The 14,041-nt window shown below is 44.0% G+C and overlaps 1 protein-coding gene across 2 annotated transcripts in view; it reads right to left on the bottom strand.

Annotated features, from left to right (window-relative positions):
* The window catches only part of wdr62 (WD repeat domain 62), a 26,567-nt gene continuing 12,526 nt past the window's right edge, over positions 1 to 14,041 (bottom strand). Inside the window, exons 20-34 of one of the 2 annotated variants that reach the window (XM_040130612.1) lie at positions 13,898 to 14,010; positions 12,497 to 12,549; positions 12,023 to 12,304; positions 11,087 to 11,169; positions 10,738 to 10,895; positions 9,489 to 9,602; positions 8,303 to 8,414; positions 8,123 to 8,192; positions 7,420 to 7,492; positions 5,013 to 5,135; positions 3,147 to 3,405; positions 2,382 to 2,704; positions 1,724 to 1,819; positions 1,499 to 1,599; positions 1 to 483 (exon numbers count right to left, since the gene is read on the bottom strand). In XM_040130612.1, coding sequence (XP_039986546.1) covers positions 256 to 483; positions 1,499 to 1,599; positions 1,724 to 1,819; positions 2,382 to 2,704; positions 3,147 to 3,405; positions 5,013 to 5,135; positions 7,420 to 7,492; positions 8,123 to 8,192; positions 8,303 to 8,414; positions 9,489 to 9,602; positions 10,738 to 10,895; positions 11,087 to 11,169; positions 12,023 to 12,304; positions 12,497 to 12,549; positions 13,898 to 14,010 — 2,188 coding nt within the window. In that variant the 3' untranslated portion in view covers positions 1 to 255. Of the gene's footprint in view, positions 484 to 1,498; positions 1,600 to 1,723; positions 1,820 to 2,381; positions 2,705 to 3,146; positions 3,406 to 5,012; positions 5,136 to 7,419; positions 7,493 to 8,122; positions 8,193 to 8,302; positions 8,415 to 9,488; positions 9,603 to 10,737; positions 10,896 to 11,086; positions 11,170 to 12,022; positions 12,308 to 12,496; positions 12,550 to 13,897; positions 14,011 to 14,041 lie in introns of both variants that reach the window. The other variant, XM_040130611.1, reaches the window with a different exon arrangement.

Raw genomic sequence — 14,041 nt, forward strand, 5'->3', positions numbered from 1 at the left:
GACGTTAAACATTTATTAAGAAACATAAAAACTACAGTTTATGTACAAGCAGTGAACGTGATTTAAAACACAAATAAAACTCCCATTTGCTCCCATAAAACAAACATAAGGTGCGTTAAATTGAATACTGATGTTTGTAAAATCTGTCAGTCGTCGAGCTGAATGAACAGCAGCACTCTGCCGATCAGGCTCACGTTAAAGTGAATTTTGTCCTCTTTCAGCCTCCGTACCGACAGAAGCGTGACTGCTCCTGGATCAGATTCGGTTCAGTTTGTTCTGGGTCATCTGTACCAGCAGCTCAGAGTATTTCTCTAGCAAAGATATCGTCCCGTCGTCCTCCGGTCGACCGGAGGGGGGCGCGCCGCTGCCCAGCCCGTCTCCCCGCAGGACCAGCCGCAGCTCAGAGTCAACAAAAACAAACGCCTCCTGCAGGATGGCCGACATCTGAAGACTCCGCTCCGCAACGAGGGCCGATTTGCCGAGCTGCAGGAGGGAGATGTAAAAAAAATGAGACTGAAAAAGCGAGTGTCAGGACAAAAAAAAAAAAAAAGTTCACAAAGTCACGAGGACACACAATCAATATTTTGAGATAAAATCATAAATTGTGAGGAACAAAACCAGCTCAGAACCTAGTCTGTGGCTGGACTCGCCCTTCATCCGTTTACTTCTCTCCTACTGTCTGAGCTCCATTACACAGTTATTTAATCCAGCTGAATTCCCAATGAAGCTTTTCTCATCTACATGTTTCCTTGTTTCTGTTGTCAGACGACGGAACAGGTATGAAACAGTAACTGAAACGTGGCCCATTGAGACGACATGTTAACCAGCAGTCGCTTCAAGCTGCTGCTCTGCTGCTAAAGTCCTGATTTCATAACCACGACGTCGTCTGACAGAATAAAGACGACGGCTGGGCTCTGATTTCAGGTGTATTTACCTGTAAAATGATGAGTCAGAGAGAAAGTTAGAGGCTCATTCTAGCGACAAAGGCGCTAAGTTGGCAAATCTGCCTGTAAACGCCCCCCGATGACGTAAACTTTAAACAGTAGCGACTAAAGGGCAAACTCCAACACCCATTGGCTGATCAATAGGGTTACTTCATCGCTCAGTCAGGGACATTTGTGTTTGTGGGCCTGCCCCGCTGTTGTGGTCCAGCCACATAGCTGCAAAATTACATGGAAAACTGCAATATTACAACTAAAAGTTTCAATATTTTGATAAGAGTCGTAATATTTAAAGATTTTCAAAGAATGTGTTAACACTTTTGAAAAAAAAAAAAGATTCACACGTTCACATATGAAATGTTAGATATAGTGCAAGAAAAGAAAAGAAAATCTGAAGATTGCGTGTTAACTGTGTTTTAAACTCATAGAATGTGTCATCTGTCAACTGGCGGACACGATGACGTAACTGCATCGAACTGATTCAAACGGACATAAAATCTCCCGACGTACTCAAACAGCACACAGTCGGTTACTGTCGGTTACTGTCGGTACTGAACCTGTTGGTGAAGGTGCACGGCTCGTCTCGCCGTCTGTCTCAGCTCGTTGGCCACCTGCTGACACTGCTGCAGACTCACCGACTCTTCCTCATCACCTGGTCCTGCAACGCCAAACATCGCCATGATTTACTCTTACAGCCTCGACACTCGTAGAGTTCGCCCTGAGGGTGGCGCCACAGGGGTCTTGTGATGCTAGACGGACCTGCCTGAGGCGGGCGGAGTTACCTGTTCGCGGAGGGCGGGGTCTTTCTGACGGAGGATGGGACGAAGAGGCGGGCGGGGCAGAGGAAGCTGAATCGGCTCCCAAAGACTCGTCTGAATCTGAGACAAAAGCAGAAGACGGCTCGTTCAGAAACATCTCTCCGGACTGATGGCGTTAGGTCAGAAAAGTCACAATTTTCAGAGAAAGGTCATAATATTTAATATTAAGTCATTTAAAACATTTCAAGAAAAAGTCGTAATATTTTGAGAAAAAAGTCAATATGTTTAGGGAATAGACGTAATATTTAAAAAATCGTAATTTCAAGAAATACAGTCAAAATCTAAAAAAAAGTAAAATTACAAGAAAAACTCGCGACACTGAGATAAAGTTTTATGACTAATTCATTATTTCTAGGTTTGTCTACTTCCTCTAAGAGTTGTGATCGATTGTGAAACTCTTCATCATAATATTTTAAGAGAAAAACAAGTCGTAATATTTTGAGAAATTTTTTTTTCAGAAAAACGTCGTAACTTCCAGGAAGTCGTAGTACTGCGAAGAAAACTAATTTTAGGACTAAATTCATAATTTTTTTTGAGAGTTGTAAGATTACGAGAAATAATATTAAGATAAAAGTCATAATATTTTTTTTTAAAACTTGCAACGCTGGACGACCTGTCTTACCCGGATCAGTCTGCGTTCTGGTCTCGGTTCCACCTGGATCGTCCCCCTGCCTGGAGGCGGAGTCGGTGGTGATGTCAGGGGCAGAGGCGGATGTGGTGATGTCGTGAGTGATGATGTCACAGGCGGCGGGCGTGGTCGTGGGCGTGATGGAGGGGGCGGGGCTCACGATTACAGTTTGGTTTTGATTTGTCAGCGTCTCCTCGATGCTGCTGACGCTCCACCTCCCGACTCCGTCCTGTGGCATCGCCTCGGTGGGCGTGGCCAACGCCCGAGGGCTCGCTGCAGGTACACGATGCTGAGACTTCTGGGACGACAGAGCGACACTGACGGAAGCGGAAGGAGGAAGGAAACGTGAAGGCAGAGAACAGAGCATGAAACATTAAACGGATACGATAATAGGAAGTTTAACAGACACGACGGCTCTTTCGACAAAATATCAGATTTATTTTCTCAAAATATGACTTTTCATTCTTTAGTGTTACGACTTTTCAAAAATCAGAGCATTATGACTCCTGCTCAAACTATTTTGACTTTATAATTAATTATTATGAATTTCTCCAACTATCCTGAAAAATATCACTTTTTTGTCAAGATATCACAACTGATGATGAAGTGATAAAATTTCTTTCTTAAAATATAATAATGTTTACACACACACACACACACACACACACACACACACACACACACAGTATGTGTGTGATATGTACATATTTTTTCAATAAAAATAAATACATAAAAAGACAAAACGGGACCAGATGTTACCTGCAGGTCTGGTCCTGATGGGGGTTGGGTTTGGTGCTGTGGAGGTCCAGATCAGCAGACGGCAGGGGGGCAGGAGGCTGGGGGTCTGAGGAGGAGGATAGGTTTTCCTTCTCTTCCTCCTGGGTGGAGGTGGAGGGGTCCTGGCTCACTTTGGCCCTGGAACTGGCTGTGGTTCCCAGGTATCCGAGCCGCGGCGCCCCCTGCTGGACGGCAGACATCGCGCTGCTGTTGTGGGCCATCAGAGTCCTGGAGGTGACGTCTGATTGGTTAAAGAAGAAGACGGTCAGGAACCAAACGCTGATGACAGACCAAATATGGAATCTCAGGTAAACAGGTGAGTGATCTTTAACCAGACTCGGTGATTAAAGGAGGAATGATTGACTTTGTTTTGACAGAGTTCCCACTGTGATCTTGAGGTCAGAGTTTATCTGAGTTCTGTTCAGATGGGATTATGTTTCAGGACAGTGAGTCAGAGATCAATCATCGATTTGTAATCCGATCAGATGGAAGATCTGCATCCTCCAGGTGAGGCTCACACACTTTAAGGTTTTATTTACCAGACTGACGATAGAGAAACAGCTGATGAAACCCACTGATGTTTGTTGTAATCACCAGCTGCCTTTAGAAGCTGGAGTCCAGATCAAACAGACTCATAAAGACAACTGGAAAAGTTCAGTTGTCCTCTCAAAGGGCAGGTTCTCCGGACCACTTAAAGGAATAGCTGGGATTTGGGGAAATAGGCTCCTTCTCTTTCCTGCTGAGGGTCAGACTGATACCAGTCTCAGTCATATGAAGCCAACATGTTAAACAGTGACCTTCAGAGGTAGGTGGATTCCGTTGCCTTCGGACAGAGCCGGTCTAGCTGTTTCCGACTGTTTCCAGTCGGCATGCTAAGCTAACCTGACCGGCTGCCGGCTTTATCTTCATATTTACTGTACAGACATGAGAGCGGGATCAACCTGAGAGGAAGAGAAGATGAGGACTTTAAATGTAAAACTATTCCTTTAAGATGAAGCAGTCTCCGCTTGTGTCCCGTCGACACACAAAATGGTTGAAAAATCAACTCAAAAAAAGTAAGCAGAAGATGATCTGGTGTAGCAGAGACGGTTCTTCCCCGCTGCCCTCTCCTGGTAGACATCCTGTGACCTCCTAAATGTGTCTTGCGGCCCCCTTTGGGGTTCCTGACTCACGTTTTCACCAGAATCCCTCCAAACTGTGGAGTGAAAACTGAGCTGCAACGATTCCTGGATTAATCAGTTAGTAAATCAACTGAAAAGTAATCCACAACTATTGATAAATGATTGTTTCAATCATTTTTCCAGGAAAAAAAAAAAGACAAAAAAAAACTAAGGTGATGTCTTCAGATGTCTTGTTTCAACCAAGCAACAGTCCAGAATCTGAGACGTTGAGGATACAGACATCAGAGGATCAAACTGAAATGGACATTTTAAAACACACATTTTAAAAAGGACATAAAATCAGTCGTTTGATCACAAAAATAATTTGTAGATTAATTGATAATGATAGTAGTTAGGAGCAGCCCTACATTACTGCCCCCCTTAGCCTTCGAATATAACCCCATATGAAGAGACTTTTAGCTGAAACAGTTGTCCTGGTTTTTGTTTTGGACTTCCCACCAACATCCCTCCAAAATGCTCCTGGACTTCCAGGACCAGTGGGAACCCTGACTTTGCTGGTCTGAGATGTGGTTCAAACAGAGTCTACACCAAGGGCTTGAATGTTACCACCAAAGTCAACACCGTGCAAGTTTTACCGCAGGAAAAAAACAAAAAACAAAAACAAAAAAACAGAAGACGACACCAAACACCCAAGTGCGCACAAACACACAAACACACAAACACACACCTCCCAGCATCTGTCTGCATTGGACAACCACCACAGTGTGTCGTCGGCGTGTCGAGCCGCGAGGCGGCTGATGGGATATCATGCAGGAAGCTCTTCTACGGGCGACGGACTGACTGCATCTCACTGTTGTCTCACACACACACACACACACACACACACACACACACACACACACACACACACACACACACACAAACACATTCCTGTCCTTGTGCTGTCGTTTATAATTATGAAGCAGTAATTTAAAAGACCAGTCCAACGTCTAAGATCCGTGGAGTCCCTCAGGGAAGCGTCCTGGAGTCCCTGCTCTTTCTATTAAATGTTATACTGTAGAACTAAAGGAACTGTCTGTTCTGTAATTTGATTGTATTTGTGTGGTTGTGCACTAAAAATAGTTAATAATATCATTTTAATTCCTACAGGCATAAAAGCAATAAAAGGGAGAAGTTGATGTTGTTAGCTATTGAATTTACATTACTCCGTACGTATGTGCCTCTGTATATTACTCCATGAGTCCTTAGATGAATCCGGACAGTACATATTACATTATTCTGTACATTTCTCAGTGACTCTGTACGTTACTTTGTGTGTTACTCCATGACTCTACCTGGCCTCTGCATGTAACATATTCTGTGTCGTGATTTGAAGCGGAAGCTAGTTAGCCTAGCTTAATAACTAAGTGAGAAATAAGGTACATACCCTACATAACCAACACTGTGTGTGCTTGTTGAAAAAAAAGGCACAAAACCTTTTGTATCAAGGTACAAGGACTTGTACAGGACTATGACGTGCTCCAGTCAGTAGCACACCACAATAGTTGACGTTTCAGTGTCTCTCAACTGCAGGAGGAAGAATAAAACACCTCCATCTAAAATATGAATCCGAAACTAAAGTGAACTCTAACCCGACACTATGTATCAAAGGCCTAAAATGAGACTGTCAAACTGGAGCTGAAGCCACAAGAAAGGTTTGTGTGTCCGGTCTCAGTTTCAGAGGGATCTGATGCTGCCAGAGAAGAGCAGATGTAGAGGAAGATCAGTGGTAAATGTGTAAAGATTATCTGATTTGAACATGTGTAAACTGTTTCCTGTTGTTTTCACAAACTGACGTGAAGCAGAAGTTGAACCAGTCCAACTACTCAAACTGGTTTCAGACTTTAAACTTCCTCCGTTACTAACAAAATTGAAGCTTGGTTTTACCAATGGATTTTAAATTTTTACAGATGGAAAAAAAAAAAAAAACAAAAATCATATTTCAAGCAGAAACTGGGTGATTTTCTGGTTTTCTCGAAACATTTTGGTTGAAAATTCTCAACTTTTCCAGGGTTCTACTGCCTGGACAACGTGTGTGACTCAACAGGCAGAATCGACTGTGGTTCTGCAGAAAGCTATTAACAGAGCTGAAGTGATTAGATGATTAATTGCTCAAAGATTTACATTTCATAACCCAACATTTTGTCAGTTAGATATGGATTGATTGATCAAAGACCTCAAAAATCTTCTCGTTCCATCTCCTCAAATGTTAATATTTTCTGGTCTCTGTATTTTATGATAGTAAACAGAATAACTAAATATTTAAAAAAAAACAAAAAAAACAAGCAATTAAAATATGTCAGCATGGAGCCTGGCAAATTATGATTGGCATTTCTTGATCAATCATTTAATTGAGAAACTAATCAGCAGATAAATCAATACGTAAAATAATAATTTGTTGCAGTCCCAGTTTATAACTCCAAAAAAACCCCAACAACTTTTTATTACAAAAATATGTATTTGATCAGAGATTTATTCATTGCTCTTGATGTGTGTAAGCTAATATCTTTAGTCTTTCATCTTTTCTTCAGTGTGTCAGAGTGGAAAAAGTTGATGACTTGTATCAGGGTACAAACATCAAAGTTCAGTATGATTCATGCTGACGATTGAGCAACATCAGAGTTCGGTTGATTAAAAAAAAAAAACCAAAAACAAATCAGCGGATTCATTTCCAAATAAATACTCAAATAAAAAATGGGAACAAATTTTCACTTAAGAAGTCTTCACTCATCCTCCTTGACTCTTTCATGTCTCCCATCAAACTGTCCAATGAACGTAAAATGCCGCAAAAATTATACAATGCTCACCTGTGTGGTTGATCTTTCTGGTAATAACTGAATTTTAAATAACTTAAAACTTAATAACTTTTTTCTTTGATGAATTTAATGTAATATTGTCGTCGTCAGAGTGTTTGACATTTAACAGTTCAGACGTTTATGTTGAGAATCCAACTGACGTCACTTGTGTGTTAACCCCAGGTGGACTGACCACACCTGCTGGACCTGCAGACTTCCTGTTTACAGCTGTGTTTAAATCATTTCCGCTGGTCATTGGAAAGCCAGTGGAAGAAGACAGAAGAAACTTTGCTGACTCACCGCTGCTGCTGCTGCTGTTTTCTTTCTGAGTTGACTCTGTTGATGAAACGCCGCCGCTCGACTCCAAGTTCACCTGAAAACAAACACTTAGTCACGGATCGTTTTTAACAGAGGCTTCAGTAACTCTCAAGATGTTCCTCTAGACTTCTGTCTAAATGTGCACGTTAGCTGCTAAATCGTGACACCCTCAGAATGAATCCTCATGTTGCTCAGGTGTTATTTACACTTTGATGCCACATGAGAGGCGTCGCTGCCACCGTTCTATTTCACTGCAAATGTAATCGAAAACAGAAATGTGAATCCAGCCAACGATATTAAATAACAATGATAATGATCTTTTTTAACTTTAGCAATTACGTCTTTTAACTAATTAAGTCTTTATTTCCAAAATTATAAGCCAAATTATATCGTGGCAGCCAAGAGAAAAGAATATACGTAGAAACCGGCAACGTAGGGTGCAGTCATCTTAAATATTGCAGAAATAATTCTGTTACTATTTACAAAAGATTAAAGTATTTTGGTACGAAAACCCACATTTTCATAAATACACGTCAGGCTTCTAACTGTGGATGGACCTCCTGCCTCGACACACACACATTCATTAGGAAACGACGGCGCTGTACAAACATGGCGGCCGATGAGGTTTCTGCATGTATGTGTAGTATATGCGTGTCACTCAGGTGTGTTTCAGGTGCGTCTGTACCGATGCGTTGCTCTCCTCCGATATCCTGGTCGGGATGGAGACAGGAGGCGGAGCTCGACTCGGCCACACCCTAAAGACACAGGAGGGACAAACAAACAGTCATCGCCATGACAACAGCCACCAGACGAACCCGGTTACCCCTCCCGGTCAAAGGTCACGGCCTCGGCTTTGGGTACCGACCTGATTCTGTCCTGGAAGCGGGACAGGAAGCGGGTGGAGATGCTGAGTCGAGGGTTCAGGAAGTGTTTTTCCTCTGGAGGCTGCAGAGTCCTCAGATCGGTGTCGAACTTCTCTGAAAGGTCAAAGGTCAAACGCCTCAGTCCACATGCGAGCCGACAGCAGAGCGGTGAAGTGTAAGGAGATACTTCAGGAGTCACTGGCTGATACAAAGTCAACGGTACAAAGAGCCCGTGGACGTCAAAACTGAGGGGGAGGCCAACTACAACTCCCAAGGTGCATTTCACCAACGAACAGCCAATCACAGAGCCTCACATACTGATGTTTTTCTAACAAGTGTGGAATTCAGGTTTGTAGAAACCTGATCCAACCTTCAGTAGATTATTTTCATTGTCAATTCATCAGTGACTCGCTTTATTAATTCATTCATTGAATCAGTGAATCCTTTGGTCCATAAAACATCAGGAAACCGTAAGAGCACAAAGTGATGTCACCAGGTTTCTCATTTTATCCAAAACTCAAAAATATTCAAGCTACTTCCCATTGAAACCAGAAAAGCTGTTCTTTTTCTCCCATCTGAGAAGCTGAACCATCGAATGTTTGGCACTTCTGCTTAAAAAGCGATTAAAACGATTTTTAAAAACAGCCGATGATTCGTTTTCTTTCATTCAATCTATTAATCGACTGTTGCAGCTCCAGCTTTGTTCTCAACGGCAACGATGAAGCGGTTTTAACTCTCTACCTATGTTCAGTTTACCGGCGTGTGGGAGAAAAGCAGCAAATTGTCGTATTTGAGAAGCTGGAAACAGAAAACATCTGACATTTGTGCTTAAAAAAAATGAGCAAAACGATCGATTGATTATCGAGATGGTTGCCAATTAATGTTTTGTCCATCGACCAATCGTTGCAGCTCTACTCGTTGGTATCGCTGCATTTAGAGACAGAAAAAACTTGATTTATATCTGTCAGATACGAAGTGTAAATAATTCAAACCGGTGGTCAGAACATAAACCTTTATGACGGTCACATTTTCCAGGACAGTCCTGAGTTTCTGTTCAGTAACAATCAGGAGATGATTAAAGAAAATACCGAAATACAGAATGAGGATTTTCCTCATGTCAGGAACCGGCAGCAGCTCACACTTCACGACTCTGTGACTCCGATGATGTTGATGACGTGTCATTCGTACCTTCATTCAGACTGGAAGCCAGCGTATCAAAGTGGTTCTTCAGAGAGTTTCTGTCCTCGTCGTCCTCCAGACCCAAACTGCCCACGGAGCTGCCCTGACTCAGAGAGTCTGTGTCTGATACGAGAGGGGAGAGAGGAGGTGAGCTAGCTGAAGTAAACTAATGATGGTCCTGGTAATTCAGCACGTTGGTCTCATGTCTGACGAAACGCCTCAGTCACTACAACAACAACGTGACGAGATTAACATGAAGTCTGCGGCAGCACGAGACCAAACATGCAGAGAGAGAGAGAGAGTTCATCTAATCTAATCTGTGCTGTCAGACTTAATAAAGCAGTGGCGCAATCCCCTCTGTAATATCATCAAATGAGTCAACAGATGTGAAAAAGTATCAGCGCTCACTGTTAAATACTTTTTACACCATAATTAGCCTGTATATGCGGGTTTTAAACGCAGGTAAACCCATTAACAAAAAAAAAAGAAAAAAAGGTGACTGACTCCTTTCCCACTGCCAGTAGACAAGTCTGTTTTTTTCCCTGATGTGTCACATTTGACATCATGAACGCGCCAGAAACCAGGGTCACGGCAGGAAGCGGCATGGAGGCCAGTGACTATGTTACTTTTTTATATCTTTTACTTCAGCCTCTTCAAACTCTACGCACGCAGCGCTGCAGACAAAAATCTCTGTCGCACGTTGTTCACGTAGGCCGTAAAAAACAAACAAACATTCCCGATTAAATTTACGCAGCAACGCGGGAAACTTCGACGCGCGTCGTAGCATTGCGCTGGAAAAGGGGTGAAAATTGGCCGAGTTAGTTAACCTGGGTATCACGCTTCCGTCACTGCCCTCCGGGGCTGGAGCCGGCGAAAACCTACTACTGCGGCGTCATTTGACCCAAGAGCGAACGCTGATCGTTCCCTTCCCCGCTGAAGACAAAGGCCAGATGTTAAACAGACGGTGTGAGCGTCCGTCGCGCTCACGATGAATGTGGATTAAATTTCAGCCCGTGAGAGCTGAGAAAACACACTTGGGCTTCTTGAGCTCAACGGAAACTCGGTTTTTCCAACCCTGATACCGCTTCACCTGCGGAGCAGCTGCCAGCGCCCCGTCATGTCTGAATAAACCTGTAGGGAACATTCATGTAAAGCTCTCCTCTGTCCACACGACAAAAAGCATCACGTTAACAGAGACGCGTCGCATATTCGTTGTCCGAGAAGGGCTACGTGTATATGCACCGATCTGAGGCCTGACCTGCGTCGTGCTGCTGTTCCAGACTTCCCGCAGACCCCTCGGAGCAGGCGGAGTCTGGACTCAGCTGGGTACTCCACACCGGCTCTGCCCGCTGACCTTTGACCTCCAGCTGGGTCAGAGACCGCTGAGGGTCAGTCACAGCTTCGACATCAAACTCCCTGAGAAGACGCACAGTGGGGCAGAGGAATAAAGAAGACACAGTGATCGTGAGAAACAACGCGTCACCTTCTGATTGTTCACATTGAAAGGCCGCAGCATCCACACACAGGAATATGAGGGTATTTGCCATGTTTGATTCTACGAGTTGATGGTCTGAACCTGCTGTAATAAAGACCGAAGAGTAGCTCACCTGTCACTGGTGGTGGTGGTGGTGGTGGTGGTGTCGGGATAGAGGATGTAGCTGTTCCCGTCCTCGCCTGCGCTCTGCAGCACCTGCGCATCAAACACAGTCAGGTGTCTGTTCCGTACAGCTCTCGTTTCCTCTTTGCGTTGCATTATGGGTGAACATTATCCACCGACAAAAGAAGACCCTCGAAAATTAAACGTGTTTACTCTGATTACTGACTGTTCTGAGCCACCTGAATTTTGTCACTTTTTCCCAATGGGAGCAAAGTCCAGGCCGTAAGGATTCAGACAGTTACACTTTTTTTGTTCTTCAGGCGGCAGTTCACCAAACCACAAAGGAAGAAAACCGGCAGAGCTCCGGTATAAAATGAGAAAAGTATAAAAAGATGAGACAAAAATCAACGTTAAAATGATGGACAGAGGAAATTATGGCGAAGAAGAGGAACAGCTCTGGACCCAAAGCCACCACCTCATCTCTCAAACATGGCGGTGGTTCTGCTATGACTCGGGCAGGTATGGCTGCCAGTGGAACTGGGTCACTGGCATTTAGTGATGATTTCACTGCTGATGGAAACAACAGGATGAATGGAGAGGTATGTATCTGTCCAATTACTTTTGAGCAACTCAACTTCGGGGCTCTATCTCCCACAGTTCTTTCTATACAATGTGAACCTGCTCAAATTAAAGCTGAGACTTGGCTCTTTAATGCAGCCCCCGTCATTTTATTTCAGATTGAATGTGCTGAAGCTCGGGGCCCGAGGAACAGAAACCATGTCACTGTCCAGATACTAAACGCCTGGACTGTACCAGTTCGCTTCCCACGGACCTTGTTGTTAAAACGACCTCCCGCTGGTGTTTCACATCAGGCTGAGCAGATAAACAAGGGAACTTCGTTTAGGGGGAGCTGCTCCTTTAACCGCTGAACTCTCTGCATGCTCACCTCCTTCTCCTCCTCCTCTCCATCTTCTTCCTCCTCCTCCTCTCCCAGCAGACTCTCAAGACTTTGAGGGTGGAAGTCTTCCTCCTCGTCCTCCTCGTCCTCCTCCTGCCGCTCCTCCTCCCTCTGCTCCTCCTCCTCCTCCTCTTCCTCCTCCTGACTCTTGGTGGGACTCGGGGAGAAGTTGGAGCAGATGGTCAGCGGGTTCAGCTGCTCCGTCCACCGACTCCGCACCTGACGGGGCTCAGTGTCTGATTGGACGGCATAGGAGGCTCCGCCCTGGCCCTGCTGAACACACAAAACCCGCCTGAGCACACACACACACACACCCGAGCTTCACCGTCCCAAAAAATAAAGCACTGGCTGTGTGAAGGAAGCAAATCAATCTGGATCAGATACAACTGATTATCTGTAAATGGATCGGTATTATAATCGATCAGTAATACACAGAATTAAAACGGTAAACATCAGACTGACCAGTTTTCTGAACCACATGGGCAGTTTTCCGTTGGTCTGGAGCAGCTGAGCGTCTGAAACACAAAGGACAGCGTGGTTCAAAGCCAAAGTGTCTCCATCAGGCTGAGAGACGGTAAAAGTTTGCCGCCGCTCTGTCCTGTCCTGTCCTGTCCTGTGTCCCCACAGTGAACCCACTGGAGACCTCGAGCCATCGTTAGAGGAGATCTGTCGGGTTTGAATAGCTGCTTGTAGAGATTACACTCCTCAAAGAGGCAGAGGGGTCCTGATGATCGGTATCCGGGCTGATCCAGGCGTATTTTGACAGATCGTATCAGTAAAAATAAAGCTGATCAAAAGGTCAAACTTCAGCAGCACAGCAGCACACATGCAACGGTTAATACGGACTGTAGAACTGTACTAACTGGTGCCAATACATAGTTGTACTGCTGATGTTTGGCCGTGTGTGTGTGTGTGTGTGTGTGAGCTCGCTGTTTTTAGTGCTGTCATTGTTTGTTATTGTTTTGTCGTTTAATGGTGACACAGAGACATTTCCTGCCGTAGTGGGACAGTACAGTTCTCTTGTATCTGATCCTTTCTGTACTGAACTCTACCGTGTTGCCAGTGTTGCAGCGCTGCTCTCCTAACAACTAGATTCCCCAACAGAGTGAGACGTCTTCTCTCTAGAGGATCACTTCAATTTCAGGAGTCACATTCTCCAGTTGAACTTTCATTCACTTCAGGTCAATAATTTAGGATGATCAGTTTTATAGATTTGAACCAAGACGGACCTTCAGTATATGGATCAAGAGGCTTGTGAAAAATAAAGTGGGCTGAGTATCTGCAGCTGCTACTGCATTTCACTTACCATATTTAATCAAAATGTAGGTAAACATAAGTATCAGATCAGACTCTATCGGTAGATAATCGATATTAAACGACTCGGATCGGGGCCAAAAATCTTAATCGGGGATTAGTCATTTTTTGATAATCAATTCATCGTTTCAGTCATTTTTCAAGCAAAAGAGTGAAACAATAGCAGATATTATTTACTGTTCTTTGTCACGTGTTATTGTGAAACGAATATTTTGGGGTTTTCTGACTTTAGGTCAAACACAACATGACATCTGAAAACTTCACCTTTAGCTCTGCTAAGTTGTGACGTTCATTTCTGACCATTTTCTGATGTGTCACAGACTAAACGATTTATTGATAAAGTGGAAAAATAATTGGCAGATTAATTGATAAAGAAAATAGTCGTTAGTTGCTGCCCTGTTTCATATACTTAACCTCACAGCGTTTGTTTAATCCAGTGTGGTACAGAACAGGAACTACACAGACCTTTACAGACCTCGTGTTCACGTGGTTTAAATCTGTAACCTCCTCCTCCTCCTTCCTCCTCCTCCTCCTCCTCCTCCTCCTCACCGTGAGCACAGTCCAGTCTAGCTGGAGTCCCGAGGTCGGCCTCTTCCTCCTCCTCCTCCTCTTCCTCCATCTGATGCAGCTGAGAGGAGGGAACCGTGATGAAGGTCTCCCTCCTGAAACAACAAAAACAAATAAAACAATAAA

This window comes from Xiphias gladius, chromosome 7 (genome assembly GCF_016859285.1).
Source record: "Xiphias gladius isolate SHS-SW01 ecotype Sanya breed wild chromosome 7, ASM1685928v1, whole genome shotgun sequence".
Lineage (NCBI taxonomy): Eukaryota > Metazoa > Chordata > Actinopteri > Istiophoriformes > Xiphiidae > Xiphias > Xiphias gladius.